This window comes from Rhinolophus sinicus, chromosome 5 (genome assembly GCF_057876585.1).
Source record: "Rhinolophus sinicus isolate RSI-liver-muscle chromosome 5, RSI-T2T, whole genome shotgun sequence".
In the NCBI taxonomy this organism is placed as follows: Eukaryota; Metazoa; Chordata; class Mammalia; order Chiroptera; family Rhinolophidae; genus Rhinolophus; species Rhinolophus sinicus.
In genome coordinates, this window is record NC_142505.1 from 90,362,012 (window position 1) to 90,385,109 (window position 23,098).

The 23,098-nt window shown below is 51.6% G+C and overlaps 1 protein-coding gene across 2 annotated transcripts in view; it reads right to left on the reverse strand.

The window, feature by feature from the left end:
• The window catches only part of ANXA6 (annexin A6), a 44,951-nt gene that overhangs the window by 12,694 nt on the left and 9,159 nt on the right, over nt 1-23,098 (reverse strand). For both annotated transcript variants that reach the window (XM_019734380.3, XM_019734381.3), the window contains exons 2-18: nt 22,472-22,512; nt 17,868-17,958; nt 17,060-17,154; nt 16,379-16,492; nt 14,981-15,071; nt 13,988-14,067; nt 12,190-12,246; nt 11,274-11,367; nt 10,751-10,846; nt 9,518-9,576; nt 8,392-8,514; nt 7,189-7,247; nt 6,022-6,100; nt 4,236-4,317; nt 2,962-3,056; nt 2,213-2,326; nt 418-508 (exon numbers count right to left, since the gene is read on the reverse strand). In XM_019734380.3, coding sequence (XP_019589939.2) covers nt 418-508; nt 2,213-2,326; nt 2,962-3,056; nt 4,236-4,317; nt 6,022-6,100; nt 7,189-7,247; nt 8,392-8,514; nt 9,518-9,576; nt 10,751-10,846; nt 11,274-11,367; nt 12,190-12,246; nt 13,988-14,067; nt 14,981-15,071; nt 16,379-16,492; nt 17,060-17,154; nt 17,868-17,958; nt 22,472-22,489 — 1,438 coding nt within the window. In that variant the 5' untranslated portion in view covers nt 22,490-22,512. The remainder of the gene's footprint in view (nt 1-417; nt 509-2,212; nt 2,327-2,961; nt 3,057-4,235; nt 4,318-6,021; nt 6,101-7,188; nt 7,248-8,391; nt 8,515-9,517; nt 9,577-10,750; nt 10,847-11,273; nt 11,368-12,189; nt 12,247-13,987; nt 14,068-14,980; nt 15,072-16,378; nt 16,493-17,059; nt 17,155-17,867; nt 17,959-22,471; nt 22,513-23,098) is intronic.

The following is a 23,098-nucleotide window of genomic DNA, read 5'->3' on the forward strand; positions in this document are numbered from 1 at the left end:
ACTCAAGGTTCTTCAAAATAATATGAAGGCACTTGTGAAAAAACGATTAACAATTTCAAGATGGCAATGGCATACCATGCAACCAAGCACGGGCCTTCTGAACAAGGGGCCCCATGCGGCTGCACAGGCCGCCCACCCACGAAGCTGTCCTCCCTCTCCAGTGGCCTGGATGCCCTCTCCCCTCATCCGCAGCCAAACTCTCTTCGACCTCCAGGCCTTTGTCTGGCTGGGACTCTGTCTGGGGCACGCTTTCCCTAGAAACAGGGCTGGGCACACCCAAGGGGCTTATCAAAGACTTGTGACCAAAACAAGGTAGAGCTGTGGACAGAGCTGTGGGCGAGGTTGGAAGCTGGGGGACCTGGCTCTTCTCACACCCACCTCCTGGTGGTGCTGGGCCCCAGGCCTTCCCACACTCACCTTCCTTGTAGGCCTCGTTGATGGCCTGGATTTCGGCGTTGGTCCGAGTAGCTAGGATTTCGATGAGAGCCTTTTCATCTGTGCCAGCTCCCTAGAATGTCAAGGCAAAGAAGATCTGAACCATCTCCCACGCAGAGGACCGAGGGGCCCAGGCCAAGGAGGTAGCTGCTCCAAGAAACCAACCAGGAGGCGAATGCTCAGGCCACCAAGTCTTCCTGGATTTTTTGCTCACACCGACATGGCACCCTTGACATGCCAGCTGTCAAGATTTCTAGAACTTTCCAAGAGAATTGCTTTGGAGCAAAAATTAAAAAGAATATATGGCAGATGGGTACGTGCCTGTGAAAATGCATATATGCATACATACACATGTTGGAATGTATTTACACGTAGGTACACAAAAAGCACAGAGGACAGGCATCACGGTATCAGGGACTGTGGTCTCTTGGTGAGCAAGGGATCACAGATGATTTCTATTTTCTTCTTTTTTGCTTTGTGTATATTTTCTCAGGTTGAACACATTTTGTCAGATTTTGTCAGAAGAGGAAAAGCTTGGTGCTTTAAGGAAAAAATATACTACCTTTGTTTATATTTAGATGTGAGGAGTGATACATAGACTGATTTGGGGAGCCTGCTACTCAAAGGTCCCATTTTAGGGGAGAGGAGAGAAGCGGACAATATTGACTGATTTATTGACTAGTAGATTCAAATATCTGTTAAACACCTGTAATGTACCAGTTATTGTACAAGTTGCTGGGGCTATGACGATAAAAACAGGGGAGTCATGTTCTCTATCCTGGAGGTTACTGCCCAGTGGTCAACTGGTCCCCGTGTTTTTTGTCAACTGGTCCCCTGATTGAGACTGAGATCTTTAATAGTCTCTTTACTAAAAGCTGGTATGTGGTGAGGACCTTATCCTCAGAGTGAAGAGGATAAGGCTGGACCCCAGAGACCCGGGGTCCAGCCCACCCTTCTCCAAATACTGTGTTTTTAAGTCATTCAATTTTTGTTTAGGAATTTTAAAAGGATAATCTCAATTTGCTTTGCCCAGGGAAGGTCTGTTCTCCTCTGAAACCTTTAAGGGCCAAAAGCCCTTGCAGTTGTCAAGTCAGGCTCTAGAACCAGACAGATGTGGTCTGAATTCCAGCTCTGCTACTTCATAGCACTGTGACTTTGACCAAGCAACTTAACCTCCGAGCCTCAGTTTTCTCATCTGTAAAATGGGGATAAAACAGAGGCCTAGCCTCGTGGGTTGATGAGACAAGTCGCTGAGCTCATACAGTTAGCCCAGGACAGGTTACCAGATGCTCTCACTAAACAAGAGCAGCCCCTGGTATAATTGGTGCCTTGGGTAGCAAAGCAGCGCCAGCAATAGCTGGGTCAGGACATAATGCCCTTTCTTTCTAGTCAGGTCTGCAGAGTTAACTGTGCCTTTCACAGCCGTGACCTCACGACCCACCCCCATGATTGAAGGGTGGGGACGGTTGAAGGCACAGAGGCTTAGAAAGTATTAGTGGCCCAACAGAGGAGAATGAGCCAAAATAGGGGCAAGACAAGAGTCCATATAACATTGTTTGAGTCCCTGGATTCAGCCATGTCTAAAACCAGACCGAGTCCTGTACTTTTCAGGTGTAGGAGCCAACATTACCCTTTTGTGTTCATGGCAGTTTGAATTGGGTGTGGGAGGGGCGCTACTAAGGAGTTATAGCCCACCCTGCTGGGCTTTGAGAAACACCTGTGTGCCCCCCAGCACTCACATAGACTGAACCCCACCCGTTTGATGCCCATACGGTACCTCCATGGCCTTCTTCAACTGCTTGGCATCATAATGGGCCGGTGGCATCATGAGCCCCAGAATGAGCCTCTCCAGGTCTCCGGAGAGCTCAGACTTCAGGTCTGCCATCAAGTCCTGCAAAGGGCAGAGCCAAGGTCACATCAACATCAGGTCACACCTGCCCACATATGACTCAGGGCAGGGAGGAGATATGAAGTGAGGAAATGGGCTCCAGGTGAGTGCAGGGGGTTGCGGGGCCTGTGTCTGCTTTGCTGATGTTGGGGCTACTGTTCCGAGGAAGCCAAAGAGGGTGGGAAAAAAACCACCAGGAGGAACACCGGCTCTCTCCTTGGAGGCGGCACACAGGGAAGGAAGGGGGGCAGCATCACCTCCATCCTGGGGGAAATCTGCCAGCCGAACCTATAGGCCACTGAGACACAATGATGACCGACCCTCGGCCTCGGGGCCCTGAAGCCTCGCTGTGCAGAGGGAACTGTGGGAAGCCCCAAGCTGCATGACAACAACTTGTATCCCCGCTCGTGCCACAAGCTGAGCCTCCAGCTTCTCCGAGCCATTCACACACATGTGGCTGATCACAATGCACTGGCCCAAACCCAGTGCTGGAGACATTCTCTGAACATGTGACCACATGGAGTCCCACCGCCATGAAGACCCAGGTGCCCAACCGAGCAGAGCTGGCTGCGACAGGCCGAGCTCCTTCAGCAGAGGAGGGTGGATGTGGGGCCCAGGGCCCAGGCTGAGGCCCTTACCCGGCCGAAGTGAGACTTGAAAGTTTGCCGGATCTGCTGCCGCTGGGCGTTGCTGCGGTGCGTGATGATGTCGATGATGGTGTCCTCGTCAGTTCCTGAGTCATCAAAGCCACACGGCTCAGAGGCAGGCCTGTGGCCAGGCTTCCCCCGGGCCCCCACTGATGGGCCCTATCAATCTTTGTCAGGGTAGAAGCCTGGCTAGGCAGCCATGTGCTCCCCAGTGCTTGCAGGAGCCCTGCCTCTGGCCCAAGCCACTGACTTCCCCTGGATTCCTTCCTGCACTTCCGTTGTGTTATTGGTTAAGGAAAAAGACCCCTGGAGGAGCACAGAGCACTGGGTTGAGATTCAGGGCCACTGAGTTCTAGTCCTGGCTTTGGCAATGGCTGAGCAAATCCTGTTCCCTTTCTGGGACTCAATTTCCACACCTGTAACATGAAGAGGTTGGAGTGGTTCCTAAGGGATCCTTCCAACCTGACAATCAAAAGTCCCATTTGGCACCTTATGTCCTTTCTCTTCAGCTCCCTGAAAGCTGGACCCCAAGCCCCTCGAACCACAGCAGGTTAACTCTGGAAGGCATCAGGATACCACTTCCTACCTCTCAGATTAATGCCATCAACCTCAGACCTGGCATAGGACCCTGTCTTTCAAAAGCATCTTTACACCGGTCATCTTACAGTCCTAGATATGCTCAGTAGATACAATCATTCCCTAGATAAATGAAAATGAGGCCCAGACAATAGGGGACTTAACCCAAGGCCCCAGGGAGGTGCTGTTGGACAGATGGGGGAAGAAAGGCCATCCATCGCACAGGTAGTTCTTCCCACTGGTGCCAAGTGGAGGCCTGGAAGGGGGTGGCCAGCAGGGGGCGCGCGCATCAGAGAATTGGGACTCCTGGATTACAGGATCCACATCCCTTATTTTACACATGGGGAAATTGAGACTCGGAAGGGTTGAAGGACTTGACCAAAGTTACACAGTGAGTCGGTGGCAAAGCCAGGGCAAGAACCCAGGCCTTTTGAACCAGTACTTTCCTCTACAGCAGAATACTGCTAAGGGGCTGGGGACACCTTGGTCTCTGGGACGGCCTTGGCCAAGCTCCTCGCAAACCCCCTCCCTCCCGTCCTTCCTACTCAGGGTGACAGGAGCCTCCTCAGGAGGGTGGAGACTCAAGGACCCTAACTGGAGGCCTCACCTCTTGCCCCTGCCCAGCCCACTGCCCAACCTGCCACACCTGCAGCCCCAGAGACCCCCCCACCCCTTCGTGTCCCCCTTACCAAGACCCTTCATGGCTTTCCTCAGTGCTTTGGCGTCTGCGTCAGGGTTGAAGTCATTGGCTGGACACACAGTTCCCTTCAGCTGCAACAAGCAGAAAGAGACTCAGCAGGTGTCTGGAGGTCCCTCTGGGGACCAGGCCAAGAGAGGAACATGCGGGGGAGGGGAGGCTTTGCCCATGAGCCCCAAACAAAGCAGCTTGGGGGGACAGAGGCGGGGGTGAAGCCATAGCAGACAGAGCCTTGACCTAGAGCTGGAGAAGGGAAGGGAGAGACAGATAGACAGAGCCAGGCCTGGGATCAGGGCAAGTGCTGGTCAAGGGAAAAGTGGCCGGGCTCCTGCCCCAGGAGTCGGCTCTGACCTAGCTCCACTGGGGCCTCCCCAGTCCCCCAGAATCCTGCCCTGTTCCCAAGGCCCTTCTGCCTCTTAAAGAGCCATCACCCCTGAAAAGGCAACAGGAATGTTCTAGAATACCAGAACAAGATTTCTCAAATTTCAGTCACTTCTTCATAACATTTCCCATATTTGCATACATCCTATGCTACTTCTTAATATTTTTACTTAAACGCAACCTCTTTTCTGTTTTACGTAAATGCTTCCATTTTGAAGTATATTTAAATACTTCCAAAGGTCAAGGCTTTGGTCCATTTTGTTCTTTGACGTATCCTACCATAGTGCCTGATGGAGTAAGCACTCAAAAAATATTTGTTAAATGAATTAAAGAATGCAAATAATTTTATATCATTATCATGAATAGAAAGTTGGTATCACGTCCCATAAACAGACAATAACCCATAAGAATGAATGTAATATAAACAAAAAAACATGTTGTAAATACGTAGCACCACATTTAACTGAGATGCCATTTTGGCCAAAAGCAAGAACTCTGAACTTGAAGTTGGCTCTCTCAGCTCTCTCTGTGAAAAAGGAAAATCAGCAAGTGTGGCAGAGATGTGGCACTAAAATGAGACCTTCTCTTTGACATAAAGATTGCAGATGTCAAAAAGGAGTAGCTTTCTCACCATGTCAGGTTCAGGGTTGTCTAATGCCCTGGAGGACCCCGTCCCCCAAACTAAAGCCATTTCTCAGATAACCCAAGATCAACTGCAATGACAGTTCTTACCTTAAAATTTGGGAAACATTGTCCTAGAACATCAGAGCTCAAGAGTCCTTCAAGGGCACCGAGACTGCCATGTCTAACAGCCTCATTTTAAAGATGGAGACAGACGCTCAGAGACTGGTGGGGACCTGCCTAAGGTGGCACTGCAAGTGTGTACCAGGGAATCCAATGTTCCAAATATTTTTTTGTGTGGACCACATGCTACTGATCCCTGGAATGGTTTGCCCCAAGCACTTCTGTGAAAACTTCCATCATCGCCCTTTGTGGAGCCTGGGTCTGAGGATGGTCAGGACAATTGTGAATCTTCTAGTGCATCCAGAGGGGCCCATCTGTTCTTAGCTTTCACACCTCCTAGGTCCAACTGGGAGGCCCAGGATGGGATAGGCCCCTCCATGGAACCAGCCAGGTTCAGCAAGCACTGTTAGTAGTTAGTGGGCCAGAACCTTCCCAGCATGTTAGAAGTTAAGGCGGGAAGCAGATGCCCACCCCAGAGGTGCCCGCCCACCCATTCATCCCTCCAAGAGGAAAAGGAAGCTTCAGATGTGAGAACCAATGTCTCAGGTTGGCCACCAGGGGGCAGCTGGGTGCCAACCAGAAGAGCAGGAACGTGAGAGCAGGAGTGGAAGCCAGTGGTCAAGAGGTCAAGCAGGAGGTGGGGAGGGTCTGACCTCTACTCGGGCCACTGCACTAAGCTCCCACATCTGATAGGCCACCTGCGCTGCCTCCGGGAAGAACTGGCCAGCAGCACTGGAATGGAGGGGGTGTGGGGGAGGACAGGAGGGCATGTCATCATAGGTGACACTCCATACGTACAACACATACCACACACACACACACACACACACACACACACACACACACACTTTCTTTAAATCCATCTATCTTCTCCACAGCTTATGCCTCATCCATTTAACAGAGCCCTTACTTCATTTCTGAGAACCTTCTACCCTCTCTTGAGACCCCCTACGATGCTGGCTCTGCCTTCCTGGCCCCCAGTCCCTTTCTCCAATCCTTCAACCTCCCCTTTCTTCCTTATAATTTGAGTGATTTCTATTCAAGTCTCTCCCTCAAACAAGTTAATGACCCGCTTATGGCCTCATCATCTCTACAGCTCCTCCTGCAAAGCACCTGGGTGTATCAGGTGCTCAGTAAATGTCTGCAGAACTGAATCAGCCCCTATGGCACTGACCAAAGGGTAACAGGAGGTTCTCATAGCCCTTACTTCACTGGATCCTTATACACCCCCCAGAAGGGAAATCTCAGTACCTACCGTTCCCTTCCTAGCACACAAATCTGGTCAAGTCATGCCCCAATTTAATCTCTTCAATGGCTCTCATTACCCCAAGTAGAGGTTCATATGCCAGGAAGAGGCCCCCAGGCCCTGCTCTGCTCTCGGCCTCATAGATGTTTCCAGCATCTACCAGAGTATGACCTCAGTTATAAAAATGAACCAGGCTGTGCCCTCCAATCTCTAGGCCTTTCCTCACCTCAAACACTCTCCTCCAGGACCTGTCTTCACCCCTTCCTCCTTTTCCCTTTCCTCCCCGGGTCTCAGTGTCGTGATCCCCGGGAGCTTCCTGGTCCCCGATTCCGTGGCCCCGATTCCTGGTCCACACTCCTAGAGTGACTTTCCAAGTTCACAAGAGCAGACATCTCCATGTAGAGGAGACCACATTCATGTTGACACACACACTCAGACTTTCCCCTGCGTGGTGCTCCTGGCTCCAAGGAATCCCCAAGCTCATCTAATCCATCCGTCCATCAGGATGAGGACCAGGAGAGTCCTGGCCTGCCACCCCCCAAGGCCACTCCCCCGGGACGAACAAGCCACTTACTCATCATCTCCCCCACACAGCTTCAGCAGAGCCTTCTTGTACTCGCCAGAGGTGTCATTCTGAGGTGAAGGAAAGAGAGAAAGGTTACCGCTTACCAAACTTTGGGGTCCTCTCAGACGAGAGAAGGTTCTGGAGAGCCCCAAATGGGGGAAGGCTCTATGCTGATGCATAGCAGCCCTGCCTGTCTTCCTGTCTGGAGGTGGCTGAGACTACGAAACAGTGGTGTGTGGGTAAATATTTAACAACTGGCTCTCTGGGACAAAAAGAGAAAAAGCCCTGATTTGTAGCATTTGCCAACTTCCATGGTATACATACTTCCCAAGGACAATTTCAAGCTCCCAATATGACTTCACAGAAGGTGGAATTAAGAAGAGATGATGACTACTCTGCTGAGCCAGACCCCGCAGCTCGTCTTGGTTTATTCTAGTTTTTTCCAAACATTTTCCCGTGGAACCTTTTTTCACCGGATGCCTATAAAACTGCTCTTTAGAAACACACTTTGGGGAAAACAACTTGAACTCAGAAAGCTTTATCCACTCATCCCCACCCCACCCAAAAAAAAGAGAAAAAAACCCAAAAAACCCAACTTCCTATTTGTTTCTTGACCAAGTCTCTTGGGCTGGACACTCTAGGGCAGGGGTGTCCAAACTGCGGCCCGTGGGCCAACTACGGTCTACAATCCATTGTTAATTGGCCTGCAGCGAATTCCAAAAACATATTTAGTTTACTTAAATAAACCAGGTGAGGCAATACGTACTTCACCTCGAGTGAGTGGCCCGGCTGTTTGTGTATTTTACCGCATACGGCCCTTGCTGAAAACCGTTGAAAAAAGTTTAGACACCCCTACTCTAGGGTCATCAACTGACCCAGGGCCAAGAGGTCTCAAATTAACTCTCATTTGTGTTCTTTAATGTCCCCCCAGCCCCCACGCCTTCCAGAAGATTGCCCTTGGAATAGTCGTCATCCTGGACTCAGCTTGTGTCCCCTTGAGGACCCTGTCTTCCTCCACGTCTCACAATCACCACCAGACGTGCTTATCGGTTGAATTGCCTCACGTTCCCTGAATATGCTGCAAGGCAGGGGCTCTTGCAGTTCCCCAGAGACTGCAGCTTTCTAGAATAGTTCCTTTTCTCCTGGGAGTGGTTCCCAAGCCTCGTCTCAGCAGCGTGCCTCTGTCCCTCTCTGTCCCCTGTTGCTCCTCACCTTGATCATGCTGTAGAGGGACTTTGCATACTTGGTCCTGAATATCTCCCGGATGTCAAGCATGTCCAGCTCACTGCGGGAGACCATGATGCGGATCAGCGTGTTGTCCCGAGTCCCCAGGCCCTGGAAAACCGGTGGGGTTTGGGGACAGGATGTTGGGAGGAGGCTACAGTGCTGGGAGCCCCCAGCTTCGTTGCAAATACAATTTTTGTAATAAAAAGGTAACATGAAGAACAAAAGAAGCCAAACATTGCCATTCCCTGTGAGGTATCCTGTGTGTCCCTTCTGCTTTCATCTCCCTCCTTCCTCCTCTTTGTCATTTCCGCCCTTGACTTCCCTTCGGATGGTACCTCACTTTGTAACTTGAAGCAATATATGGCTTAGGTTTGCATGTTTTGGAACTTTGTAAATATGTCACTGTGAAGTTATTTTTCCTGCCACTCCTGATGGACACTGTGGTGTCTCTAGTTTTTTCCTAATATGGACAACATTGCTAAGTACGTTATGAACACATGCACTTTGGTACATCACTCCAGGGCCGAGCTGCCTGCCCTCACTCTGGCACGAAGACAGAGGATGGGCTGCCGTCCACTTGCCCCTGTGGGATGGCCTATGGCCTCTGGCAACAAACGACTGCGTTCCTTTACCCTGTGTGCTGTGGAAATATCATCAGTTTCTTTGTGTCTGCGTGGAAATTACTGGAAAGCAGTGTTCTCGGTACACGCCCAGAGTGGAATTGCTGCGTTACAGGGATGAGTATCACGACTCTTAGCAATTGCCAAAGTGCTTCCCACTTACCTATGTACACTATATATAAACATTCTGGTTAACTAATATTTTTTAAAAGTATGGGCTTCCAACCCATCTGGCTGGATGGATCGGGTATAGGCTGTCACTTTACCCTCTTATCAATCATGAGGTCGGGGCAGGTATTTGGGTAAAGTGTGTGACCAGAAAGCATTCCAGGCTCTGGAGCTCTCGTGGGACACAGAGCCATCACTCGGTCCTGTGCCCAATCCCTTGAAGGCTCTCTTTGGCCAGTGAACGCCAAGGACTTATGTAAGAGCCCCAACAGTCTTGTGGGGGTGGGCAGAGGTCCCCTTCCCCATCAACCCCAGCCCATTACCTTCATGGCTTTGAAGAGCCTTTCAGCAAAATACTCCGAGGTGCTCCGGATACACTTCACTGAGAAGAGGGAGGAAGAGATAGTTAGTCTGGCTGCTTCGGAAAGGGGATACTGTGGCCCGACCCCTCCTTTGTTTCCATTCCTCGGTGGCCTCCAAGCTCAAATCCAGGAAGAACTCTGGCTCCTGATAACCCACAGCCCACTTCTGTCACAAACCCAGGGGATAAAGAAATCAGGAAATGGGCCTGTTGTAATGTGAGTAGTGTGTTACAAAGACCCACTTCACCTTTCTAGTCCTTTGGGGTTTCACAGGGAACTGGGCCGGGTGGGCGGCAACATCTGAGGGGAGCTGGGAAAGGTGTTCTTTAGACTCTGCTACACCAGAAAAATACTGGTACTGGCGGCTGAACCACTGGGCCCTGCTGCCACAGCGGGCCAGAACCTGATGACTGGAAATAGGGTTGGTGGGGGACGGCTCTGGACGGGAAGATGAGGCCTGGACTGTAGCCCTCTCCCAGGAAATATGCACGCACACACAATCTATCCCAGGCTCCGACGGGCTGACTCTTGGAATGTCTGGCTTGCAAGGGCTTCTGGGTCAAGCAGTCTATCTCCTCTGCCCCCATTTGTCGGATGAGGAAATGAAGGCCCAGCAGGATAAGTGACTTGCTCCAAGTCAACAGCAGACTTGGGAGAAGCCCTAGGTTTGAATCTTGACTTCACCATTGACTAATCAGCTCCTAGCATCTCTCATATGCAGAGTAATCCCCCCAGTTTATTACAAAATGACCCCTTGGCAAGTGATGCAGCTCAGTGAGACGTGGTTTCCTCCTCTGTGAAATAGAGACAATAACAGTGCCCATATCCGGGTCCTTTATAAAGATGAAACACTCAGCACAGTGCCTGGCACACAGTATTGGCTCCACAAAATCCACTCTCCTGATCAGTATTTCCCGACCTCTGAGCCCCAACCCCCAGCCCACTGCTCTTTCTTGTCCTACCACACATACTAGAGGACTGAGCAAGAGGAAGTCAGTGGCCGAGGCTCAACTCCCTGCCTCCCCGGCCTCAGCCATGCTGCCCTGGCTAAACCTTTAGAATTCACTGTCCATCTGGTTCTCACCTTCCCATCTCCATACGACAGAATTCCCCTTTTCCATTCTCGGCCCCTCGTTCCTGGCCCAGAATCCCAGACTCCCTCAGAGGCCCTGGAAATGCAACATCAGAACATACCCACAGCCAGCATGAGCTTCTCAAAGTCCCCGGACAACTCCCCTCGGATACTGGCTTCGATGGGCTTCCCCGTGGTCTTCAGATACTCATCAAACACTGAGTCAGACAGAGAGACAGGGTCATCAAGAGTGCCCCCAAGGCACTGAGAACAGCAGGGACGTGCGAAGGGGAGGGAGCAGTGGCCAGGACCGAGCGCCAACATGAAGGCAGGGCTAGTCTGTTGGGACGTGGCAGGGAGGTCATGCATATCACCCGCCACCATGCAGTCACGCTGCATATGCTGTGAGGGTCTGTGTATACCTCCTACTCCAACATGAAGACAGGACTGGCACTTGGATAGAAGGGCTAAGCATCCTATTAATGACTTTGGTGAGAGACCATACCAATCACTGTCTAATGAAACCAGGTGTTTGGGTTGCAGACGAAGTAGCTATCATGCTCTATTAGCAGGAAAGGAAGAGAATGGAATTCTTGGCACAACCTCACAGGGGCAGCTGTGGGGCCTCTTCTGGAGCTTGCTTACCCAATCGAAGATGCTGCTTGCTGCGATTTCCCAAAATATAAATGAACTGGGCTTCATCTGTTCCCCATTTCAGTTCCCCTGCCTCGTACAGCTCCTAAAAGGGAAGCGGTAGGACGTAACTGAAAGAGGAAACCTCGAGACACAGGATTCCCTGGCCCAGCCAGTCAGAAAGGATGTTGGATCCCTGATCAGACCAGTAATTGGTAGCCTCAGGGCCTTTTCATATACTATATACCTTTCACCCTTTCTTTCTGGGGGAACTCAGTTCTACTCAACCCTCAAGTGCCAGAGTAGATGCCCCATTTGTTCTCAAAGCATTTCATGATGTCCCCAGGCTGAGTTCTGTTTCCCTCCCTTCCTCCCTCTTCTAGGTTCCTATAGCTTTCTGTTTCTTTATAGCTTTGATCCACTGTATATTCAAATGATTTCTGTATATGCCTATCTCTCCACTATGGCATGGGCTCCTTCAGGACAGGGACTGTATCTTAACATTCTCTATATCCACCCCTGCAATGTTACTGGCACATAGTGGGGCTCAAAACATCTGGAATGTACAGTATATCCAGGGAGAAGGTGTTTCTGTGATTAATATATGTCTGTCTCTCCCAGTACTGTCTGATTTTGTTGAGACAGTTCTCCAACGTGTGACAGAGTGCCTAGCACATAGTAGGTGTTCAATAAATATTAATTAACTGAATGAATAAATGAACAAATGATAAAAGCTCCAAAATACATCTCACTAACTTTAAATATCCTGTGTACCTTTGAAAGATAATATAAACAAAGCGCTATATAAATGATGGCTGAGTCAGTTATTTCTGGTATTTCATGCAAATTACTTTGCGTCCAGCCTTCCCCAGATCCCCAGCCTCTCGCCTCTGTGCCTAGGGGGCCTCTGTCATAGGCGCTTGTTTACCTGGACATCCTGTTGCACCAAATCCTCGCTCACGACATCGTCCTCCTCCCTGGTTCCCTGGGCAGAGAGACAAGGCACATGTGGTTCAAATATCAGAGCCAGGGGGAAAGCCCACACGCCAGTGGTGGTGACGGGAGGCTGGGAAAACCATGGTGGCCCAGAAATGTCCAGGAGCAGTGACTTCCAGCTACCACTGGATCAAGACGGCAGCATCTATTTTGTGCAGAATCATAGTCCCTCCCCTTCATCCTTGGAGCTGGGACCACACAGGGGAGTCCTGAGAATAATCAAGGTCCTTCCCAGAGGAAGCAGAGCTTTGTACCAAGAACATCTCTGAGGACAGGGCCCCTGTCACAATGTGCCCCAACAATATTACAGGGGTCAAAAGTCTGCACAATGTGCGTCCTTAACCCAAAGAACTCACCAATGAGGATTTGAGACCGGGGCCCTCAGATCTGAGCTCACAGGCTAGAAGGCACCAAATGCCCTTGGACTTTGTTGCCTCCCCTCAGGCCGCCTGCCCCATCTGACAGAGGAGGACACTCACAGAGGGCAGGGGACAGCCCTACCAGGCTGCTTGGTTATGCGGGCAGAGGTCAAGCCTATGCTTATTTCCTCTTCCCCCTGGATTGTGCATTTCAGGATCTTAACCCCCCTGGTTCTCTTTGGGACTGAGCTCAAGAAGACAGAGCTGGCAGGCTTACAAACCGTGCCACGTCATTGCCCACTTGGTGTCAAAGGTTGAGGAGGCAACGTCCTTGACCAAGATACAGGCTGGAACTCTTTTTTCAGAACATGCCCTTTGAAAATGGGGGCAAAGGTCACACTTTCCAACACTGGATGTTTCTGATAATTCCCCAGCTGCTTAATATAGGACGTAGATTGTCATAGCAATGGGAGGAAGAAAACTGGTGTAAAATGTGGGTGAAGTTGGGGAGGAAGTGAAAGAAACAAACAGATGGCTTGATTTACATAGAAAGCTTCCTCAAGGTTTGGTCCTTGGAGCTGGGCTTGCGACATCTCAATGCCTGTGAGGCCAGAACGGTACAGGTGAATAGCAGGTTAGACCTGCTTTCCAGCCCACTTGCAGTCCTGCAAAATGCAGGCCTGATATTGCCAGAACTTTCAATTATTCGAAAGAATCCATGAATCTGGGTTTTTGAGCAAAATCTCCCTATGTGTAATTGTTAGCAACCAACTCAAAGTGGTTGTGTGTGTGTGTGTGTGTGTGTGTTTAGGCACACTGTGTGGGAACACAAAGGAAAAAATGCCAACTTGGCAGGTTGAGTTCAGCTGGACACAGCAGTCTGCAGCCTCTTCATGGTTTCTTTTATACGTGTTCCTTGGTGGGGGGGTTGGACTGTGAGGGGTGCAATGAAGGCAGCGCCCGCTGATGGCCTCAGGTACGTGCAGGGGCTAAAGAAGCAATGGCAGGAGGGAGGCCCTGAGAGGACACAGGAAGGAGGTCACAGGAAAGGATATTCCTGGTCCCAAGACAGAAGGGTGTGTGCACATGGAAATGTAAGTCACCTGCCTGTGCAAATCAGGGGGAACAAAACAGACCCCTGGACAATCAAACTCGACACCCAAGGGAGCCAGAGAGAAACCATCTCAAGATCAAGGATAAAATGGGCAGAGGGAAAGGGCTTGGCCACAGCATAGGAGGAGAATTTTATACCCAAAGAGACACCAAGGAGTCCCTCACAGGCCACCCTGCCTGGGGGTACAGGGAGGTACCTGCGGCTCTCTGCCTGCACTCGGGTAGGGAGCTCAGGGGAGGGCCCCAGGGTAGACCAACCTGGAGCAGGACCACCAGCATCTTCTGGAAGTGGCCGGAGGTGTCGCCAATGATGTCAGCCTCCAGGTCTCGCTCATAGGCTGCAGGGAAGGAACAGAAGCTCTAGTCCCATCCTCAGGAGACCCCGGAGATCCAGGATAAAGGTCCCTGCTGCCCCCAAATGATCAGATACTGGATACAAATCCCCAAGCCCAGCTCTCCATGATGGCCATGGCAACACCCAGGGCGTATTTTCAGTTATTTATACTGACCCATGACACGATGTGATGGAATCTGTCTACTTCTCTCTATTCTCACCGGTGCCATCCTACTCTGGGCAGTGGCTACAGCCTTCTGACTATTCCCTCTGCTTCTGCTCTCACTCCTTCTCCAATCCACAACAACAAGGCTGATCAACTTAAAGCCCATATCTGATCATGGGCTCCCCTGCTTCCCACTGGACTTAGAATAATAAAGCATCACCCCTTTGTCTTGGCCTACAAGGCCCTGTGTGTTCCTGCCCTACCCTCCACCACTCCTGCCTCACACGGGCTCCGAGGCTCATTTCTGCTCCAGGCCCTTTGGACTTGCCATTCCCTCTGCCTGCCAGGATCTTCTCCCCACTCTTTACACAAATGGCTCCTTCTCATTTCCTCCCCAGACAGACTTTCCTTGACCACCTGTCTGAAGCAGGCCCTCCCCTGTTAAAGTCAGATTCTTTTCATCTTGTTTGTTTCCTTTATAACACAACCACATGTCATCATCGTATTTACCTGTTTATGGTCTATATCCCTCACTATCTCATTAGTCTATAAGCTCTGGGAGGCAGGGTTTACATGGGTTTTGCCGATCCTGAGAACCTAGTACAGTGCCCAGCACAGAGCAGGTACTTATTGGATGGACAGATCAGAGGGAAGGAGGAAAGGTGGATGAATCAGATCTTAGGATCTCCATCCTTGCAATCACCCTCATTTCCTATCTGAAATCCTGAATGGCCCCTCCTGCTTATCTCACCATCTTTGTATGCTGCTACCAGCTGGTGCATCTGCTCATTGGTCCGGGAAGCCAAGATCTCAATGAGGCACTTCTCATCGGTGCCAATGCCCTGGGAGAAGAGAATGGACACATGAGTCAAAGGCCAGGATGGCACCTTGAGCTGAGCTGCCGCTGAGCTCCCGGATGGCTCAGTTGGTTGGAGTGCATCCTGTCAACCACAAGGTTGCCGGTTCGACTCCCGCAAGGGAGGGTGGGCTGCGTCCCCCTGCAACTAGCAACGGCAACTGGACCTACAGCTGAGCTGCGCCCTCCACAACTAAGACTGAAAGGACAACAACTTGAAGCTGAACAGCACCCTCCACAACTAAGATTGAAAGGACAACAACTTGACTTGGAAAAAAGTCCTGGACGTTCACACTGTTCCCCAATAAAAAAGTCCTGTTCCTCTTCCCCAATAAAATCTTAAAAAAAAAAAAAAAAAGGCCAGGATGGGAGGCCATCAGTCACGGGTTAGGATCCTGGAGTGGCCAGGGCTATACAACCCCAGCACTTAGGTACTCCTACGGCGTGTAGGCACCGATTGGGAGCTGCTTCCCTGAGAATCAAAAGACATAGGTTCTAGTCCCACCTCTGCCTGCAGCTTGCTTTGTGACATCTTATTAAGAAACTATCTTTCTGGGCCTCAGTTTTCTCATCTGTAAAATGGAGAGGCTACTACTTGCTTTGCCAAATTCACAGGGAGATTGAAAGGGTAATAGTCTCTCACATTGCTAAGTTGATCAGTTTATTAAATGAATTCATGTTCAATAGCTCACCTGAGGCAAAGATCACGGCACATTGTAAACTGTAAAGTCCGAGATACACTTAAGGGTTCTTGATGTCTCTCTGCTTCCTAGGGAGTGACCTTCTATCTCCACCAACTGAGCTGCTCCTCATATCCTCAAGAACCTCCCGAAGCTCTCTAGCCATTTTTTCTCTAGCTTGGAATGACCTTCCCGTTCTGATCAACCAAATCCTCTCCAGGCTTTTGGGCCCAACTTGGTCCTCTCATGTTCTATGCCACCCTGGGCCCGGGCCTGCCTCCTAGCCTCCTGTATTATGCCCTTGGCCTTTGGGTGTTGAACACCATTTGTCCCCACATTCCTGTATCCTGCTTCCTCAGAACTGTCAGCTACTCGTGTGGGGCTCTGGGCCAAGGGCTCCCTTTCACAGGCTCTGCCTCACACCGACGTCTGTCCCACCGACATCTGTCCCACCACAGGAGACACTGTGGTGCCCCTCTGGGGTAGGGTCTGGGCAGATAGGGTCTGCCTCTCGAAAGCAGGTTACATCCTGAATACTCGCTGTAGAGGCCAGAATCTTTCCCTTCCTCACACCGCCACCCCCAACACAAACAGACAGACCCACGCTTCTTACCGAGATGGCGTCTTTAATTTCTTTGGCATCACAGTAGGCAAGCGGCCTCATCAGACCCACAATCAGTCGTTCAAACTTCCCTGTCAGCTCATACTTCAAGTCGGCAATGAGGTCCTGCGGGATGGGGGTGGGGGAAGAGGAGGAAGAGAATGAGGAGGAGGAAGAGGAGGGGGAGGGGGAGGGGAAGAGCAGTTATAATGATAAGAATTACATTTAATGAGCACTACACTCTGTACAGGCACTGGGCTAAGTAATCTCATTTAATCGTCACTCTTGGAGGTATGTGCTGTCATCAGCCCTAAGACACAGGCTGAGAGACATCGGGTAACTCGCCCAAAGTCACACAGCTAGAAAATGGCGGTGCAGGATTCAAGTCCACGGCGTCCTGCCTCTTCCCCACGGCTGTTTACTTGTTTACTTGTGTCTCTCCCACTACCTGTGAGTCCACAGGGTTGACACCTCACAGGTCTTACTCACGGCACAGCCCGAACACCCAGACCACAGCAAGGGCTCTAGGCATTTGTGGCTGAATGGTCCCTGACTAAAGAGAAAAGGAGGGCAGACGTGCCAGCACCGAGGCTGACCTGGAGTAAAATACCCAGGAAAGACCCTGAATGAACACACAGGTGAACAAAATCATTCCTGACCCCTCACCGCCCCCCCTTTGGTTGCCATGGTTACCTTGCCATAGAGGGACTTATAGCTCTGGCAGATCTCCTGCCTCTGCCTGTTGCTCCGGGAAGTGATCAGCTCCAGTATGGCCTCCTTGTCACTGCCTAGAAGAGGGGAGGGTACCCGTCATCCTACGCCAACCTGCCTCCAGGAAGCCCACCAGGGCTGCTCCCTGCAGTCCCCGGCAGGAGCCTTCTGCTCCTGAGGCAGTGGTACGGGGGGCAGGGGGGACAAGCATCTATGAGGATCTGTTAAGCCCCCACTGAGAGGGATGACAGCACCCACAGTATCTGAGCACAGAGGGCCTGTCATTCAGCTCATCACACAAACAAAGAAACGGAGGCCCAGAGGGGGGCAAGGACTCACTCAAGGTCTCACAAGGAGCCTGGCTTAGGAAAACCCAGGTGTCCTAACACCCAGGACTGGGTTCTTTCAACAAGGAAAACGAAAGAGAATAACAAGCACCAAGTTCAGGGTAATGGTTACCCCCGCGAAAAAAGGCAGGGTTGGTATTGTCAGCAAGAAGACCTCCCAAGGAGGTTCCAACTCTATAAGAAAGCAAGTGCTGTTTCTCAAGTGCGGTCGCACGTCTGTGGGTGAAGCTTCTATTGTTCTTTAAACCTTTTTTGTTGGCCTGGAATATTTCATTATACAATTGTGAAATACAATTTTAAAAAGGAGACCAAAGAATGAGTAAGTGAATCTCATCCCCACCCCCAAAAGGACTCTGGGGTGTGCCCACATATGGGGACACGTCCAAGCCCCAGTGAATCCTGCTCCTTTCCCTGCAGCCCCACTCCCAGTGGCTGGCACCCACCGAAGCCCTTCATGGCGGTGTACAAAGCCTCAGCATCCTGGTTGGGATCGAAGTCTGGGAAGTCACGAATGGAACCGCGGTACTTGGCACCCTGTGGAGAGAAAAGTGAGCTGTAGACCTTGGCCCTGAACGGGGCCCCTAGCCCCAACCCTGGGCCACACTCCCAGCCATAGTCACAGACAGAGTCCAGGCTTAGCCCCCCACCCCTAAAATTGAGCACTGACCACAGAAAGCCTCGGCAAGGAGAAGGGTGACTCTCCTGGTACCTTCTTCCACAACCTGACCCAAGGAGGGTGCCACTGCCCCACAGGAGGGTGGCTCAGCAAAGCCCTCGGCCCTGCACTGTCCCAAGACCCAGAGATAAAAAGCCAGGCTGACTGCAGAGGCTGGAAATGAGCCCTAGAACAGTAACAAGAGCCCCTCATATTTGTATGGCACTTTCTGTTTTACAAAGCCCTTTCACCTCCATTGTGATGATTTTAGCAACTTGGGGAAGCACTTCAGATCATCTCTATCACAGAAACAAAGGAGCCAAGCCCAGAAAAGGGACGCTTCTTCCTGGCATCACTGGAATCCAGATCTCTGGCCTCTTTGCTTCTGCTCTCCAGAAACCCTGAAGCTTCCAGCTTCTTACGGTGGGGTCTCAACCTGGGGAGCCCACAGCCACCCTCAGAATCAACGCCAAGGCAAAGTGTCGCCCCTCTGAGCCCAGTAAACTGAGCCGCAAACTGGCATCTGAAGATAAGCTGGCTGGATCCTCGAGGTGAAGGGGTGGAAAGGCAGAGCCAAAGGATCTTACACATCGAACCTGAATGCACAATGGGCTGGTTCACAGAGAAGTCAGATGTGGGTCAGCTACACGGCCCTGGGAAGCGTGGGGTCCAGGAGGGCAGCGAGGGCTGGGAGAACTGAGCATGCCAGGGCTCCAGGCTCTGAGCGCAAGGCTTGGGCACAGGGCACTCAGCCGGTGCCAGGCCAGATGCTTTGGGCTAAAGATTCAGAGAGAAAGAAGCCCTGACAATGTCTTTCATGACCTTCTGACTCAGTGGAGGAGAGAGACGAGCATACATATTAGCATCAAGCTTGTAGTAAATACCCTAAGACAGAGGCAAAGTAACGTGGGGAAACAGAGGAGGCTGAGTCCAGCTGGGGGAGGGAACCAGGAAAGGCTTCGTGGAAGGGTGGGGATGGGCCACATAAACGATGCTTTACAGGAGGCAGAAGTGGATAGGCCAAAACGAGCCTCCCACCACCTCCCACGTCTTCCAGTGCCCTCACTGTGGGACCTGGCCAGGCGTTTGGATGCTCTTTGGTTTATGTCTGCAGTTGCTGGCTCCTCAGAGGTATGCATGCGTGGGCGCAGGGTTGCTATTTAAAGTTCTGACTGGGCGGGTGACCAGAAAGGGACACGGTCCCCTTCCCGCCACTGGTCAATTCCTCGTAACCCGATCACAGCCCTGGGCAGAGAAGGAAAGATACCAAATTCCTGGACCAGAAAAGAGATACTCCCTCCAGAAAGCTTTAAGAGTGTCTGTCCGGCTCATGGATGTATTCCTAGCACCTAGCACAGGGCTTGGCACAACTAGGCACTCAGTAAAGATGTGCTTCCTAGATGAATGGGTGCGAGAATGGCTGACTGAATATATTCTGAGCAGGTTGAAGGTTTCCTCGTAAAGGGGAGGCAAAGGGCTTCACGCAGAGGAAACAGCATGGCAAAGGCCTGGAGGCGAGAGCAAGCAAACTGCATTCACAGACTGCGAACCCAGATACTTCAGCACTCAGTGCAGACGCCCAAAGTTGCCAAGATCATGGGATTGCAAATTGCCAGGAGGGAATGAAGAGAAGAGAAGGTGGAAGTGTGTCCCCAGGCTGAAGGGCAAAGGTCTCAGCAGTGACAGAGAGCTGACGAGCCTCTCCTGTTGCTGTTCCTCCATCGTCACCCTGCTCCCTCCTCACACACTACGTGTCTGGGGAAGGGACTGCGGTTGAAAGATGAGGCAATGCCATCCTGGGGGAAGGGAGGTCTAATGACCGACACACACAGCTTGATCAACACTTTCCCTTAGAGACAGGCTGATAAGCGTAGAGAGCAGCAGGGCCGGTCTCCCACGTGGGTCTTTGCACAGGAACAATAAAACCTTTCAGGGGGGCTGCCTGCCAGACTAGTTAACCTAGGACCCTTCAGGATCACAGCCACCAGAAGAGGAAGACACGGGGACTCAGCACTGGTCACATTTTAGACACACATAGACAATCCTTCAAATCCCAGGCCCAGGTGTCCCACCATCAGTCATTCTCACACCAACTTGGTGAATTCTGCATCGCCAAGTGCCACCATTGCAGCTGGCTGTCCCTATGTCTCCTCCTCTAGCAGACAGGTTCCTGGCTTCAGGTACTCATGACCGAGGGGAGGGGCGAGCAGAGGCAAAGGGACTTTCCACCTTGAAATATTCAACAGGTCCCGATGCCAGCTGGTGAGCAGCCTAGACCCTGGGGCTCTGTGGTCTTGGGCCCCATCCAGGCTGCTGCTCGAGTAGGAGTCCCGAGGCCTCTCGGGAGCAGAAGCGACATCACCCAGAGAAAAGGCTGCTGGCCAGAGCTCTTCCACCTGAGAGCTGCCTTCATCATCCCTGACGCCAGCCTCATCTCTGCAGCTCCTAGAGCCCCAAGCACCGGCACCTGCCCCTCTTGCTCTGTCCTCAAAGTGTCCGTATGCCCATCTCCATGTTTAGTCAAACCCAGACATCCCTGAGACACTGAGGCCACAGAGCCATGCTGCCAGGACCTTTCTATGACACTACACTATTTCTTCACATCTTTGGGCTTCAAGTTCCCTTCTTCCGAAAGGAAGGAAAGGGAGAATAGCACAATTACTTATCACAGTAGAAGTAATTGGGGGTGATCCGGACAAGAGAAGAGGGTGAGTGGCTCATTCTGTACACGTGTGGTGTGTGTTGAGAAGGGAACCGGGGTGCTAATAATTGGGAATAGTGGACACATATTTCAGCTCGGTGGAAGGAAATCCTTTCTCACACTTCTCTAGTAGTGTCTTCTGCCTCCTCCTCCCCTCAACAAGCCCTTGCACTGCAAGCAAGCCAAGTTGCTGGTACGGCCTGAATACACTGCATCCCCTCCGCACTGGCCTTTCATTCCAGCATCGCCTCTACCTAAACCATCTCAGCCTCTTGCTCTTTCCAAGCAGCTCCTCCAGGCAGCTTTCCTGTTCCCTCCACCTGCGTGCTCCCAGAGCTCTTTTACTGCCCCCACCAGCGCATCAGCAGCGTGCATGGGGCTTCCAACTCCCCTCAGGGAACCAAGGACCCCTAAGGCACTGCCACCCTGGGACTTCTGCTTGCCGGGTGTGCACCGGCCCCTGGCCCATGGCAGCAAGAAACCACGCGTGAGCCAGGCAGACAGAGTGGTGTGGGAGAACTGCACCAGGAGTCCAAAGAACTATGCCCTGGGTTCTCGTCCCTCTGACCTCCCAGGGCCTGATCTGTCCGCTTCAGGCACCTAGAACCCTGCAGTGCAAATGCCGCTCAGGAAGTAGCTCGGGGGTGACACCATATGGGAAATGGGGAACAGCAAAAGTCTGCCTTGGCTCTTTGCCCATAACCACCAACACTCTCTCGTCCTGGTCAGAGGCCACTTGTGCAAAGTACGCTTCTCAGAGGCTGAGAGGGAGGCCGTGGCTAAGATGCTGCCGTGTACTCCTCCTGTTTCACATGACACGCTATGCTCTTCAAAACTGTCAATAGGCATCCTTAAGGCGCTCTTCACTGGGTGGCAGGTCATGAAGACAGGGACCAAGTTTAGTTTTCCCTGAGCTCAACCACCTCGTAATGGAAATCGAGGCCCAAGAGGGTAAAGAACTTACTCAAGATCACACAGCTCTTGCATTATATCTGTGGCCAGTAGCTCTGTGACTGAAGTGGGGGCGGTAAAAGGGGCCAAGGCAGGTGTCCCTTAGTTTTAGTCTCCCTTTTTGCTCCCATCTTTGCTGTGACCACATCTCCAGAGCAGAGAGGACCTTCTATTGCTTTTGCCTCTGCAGTATCTGTCTCCCTTCCTGGAGAAACCACTCTTGGGCCATACAGTTCAGATGGGACCAACTCCACCACCTGGATCCAAGTTTCCCAGGCTCAGCTAATGAGAACCAAACCTGACTTTCCCTGGAATCATGGGAAATAAATTTTGTTGTTTCCTACAGGCTCCCCAGGAAGTGGAAGGGAAGCCTGGAGCTGCTGGTGACCAGTGTGCCAAATCAGGGAAGAACCTGCCCAAGAACACAGCCACCCAGAGGAAGCCCAGTTCAGAGGCAGAATCCAGACCTTATCATTTGAGCCCCTAGATCCAGCCAGACCTGAAGCTCTGGGCTTCTCAGTCATGTGAGCCAATACCCATCCTTTACTGCTCTGGATGTTGTGTGTTGCCATGGGTTACTCACATCTGAAAGACGTGTGACTTGTAACAGGAGCAAGGAAAGCCTGAGAATCTCTCCTGTTCCTTTCGAGAAGGTTCCAGGGCTCAGTGCAGCAGGCCTAGGATGAGCCCAGGCCCAGAGAAGGCAGAGCACAGCCTTTGGGAGGGGAGAGACTCCTTACCTGTGCTTGTTTGGCCATGGTCTCAGGTTGTGCAGAAAACACTATGGAGAAGAAAGAGACCCCATGAGACTCCCCTCTCCTCCATTCTTTCCCCCAAACTTCCTCACCCTCCCTTCCTCCCAAGGGAGAGTATACTCCCCCTGTTCTTTTCCAGCTGCCTCCAGCCCTTCAGGTTGAATGATACCCAAAGACCTGAGTCAGGGCCGCATGCATTTTTCAGAGGACAATGGACAGACTAGTCAGTGTCCAGACACTCACACCAGCATGGGAAAGGGACTCGGAACCCAGAGGGAGAAGGGTCACGACCAGTGACCGCACGATTCCCCCAGGCTGTGGAGGGCACTTTCTCAGATACATCTCACTTAAGGCTCACAGCAATCCTTCCCGGCATCAGATCCCCATTTGACAGAGGAGAAAACTGAAGGTGGGGGCAGGGGTTAGCTAGGTGAAATAATCTGCCCAAAGTCACACAACTTAAAACTGAATTCAGCGAAGTCGCAATTCCAGGGTCCATGCGACCTGCACCATGTGTGCTCTTTCCACGTCACTGAGAACAGTTCTAGAACCCAGGGCTTAGCGCCCTGCAGATGAGAAAACTCAAGGGGCTCCTCGTCCCCTGTTGCAAAT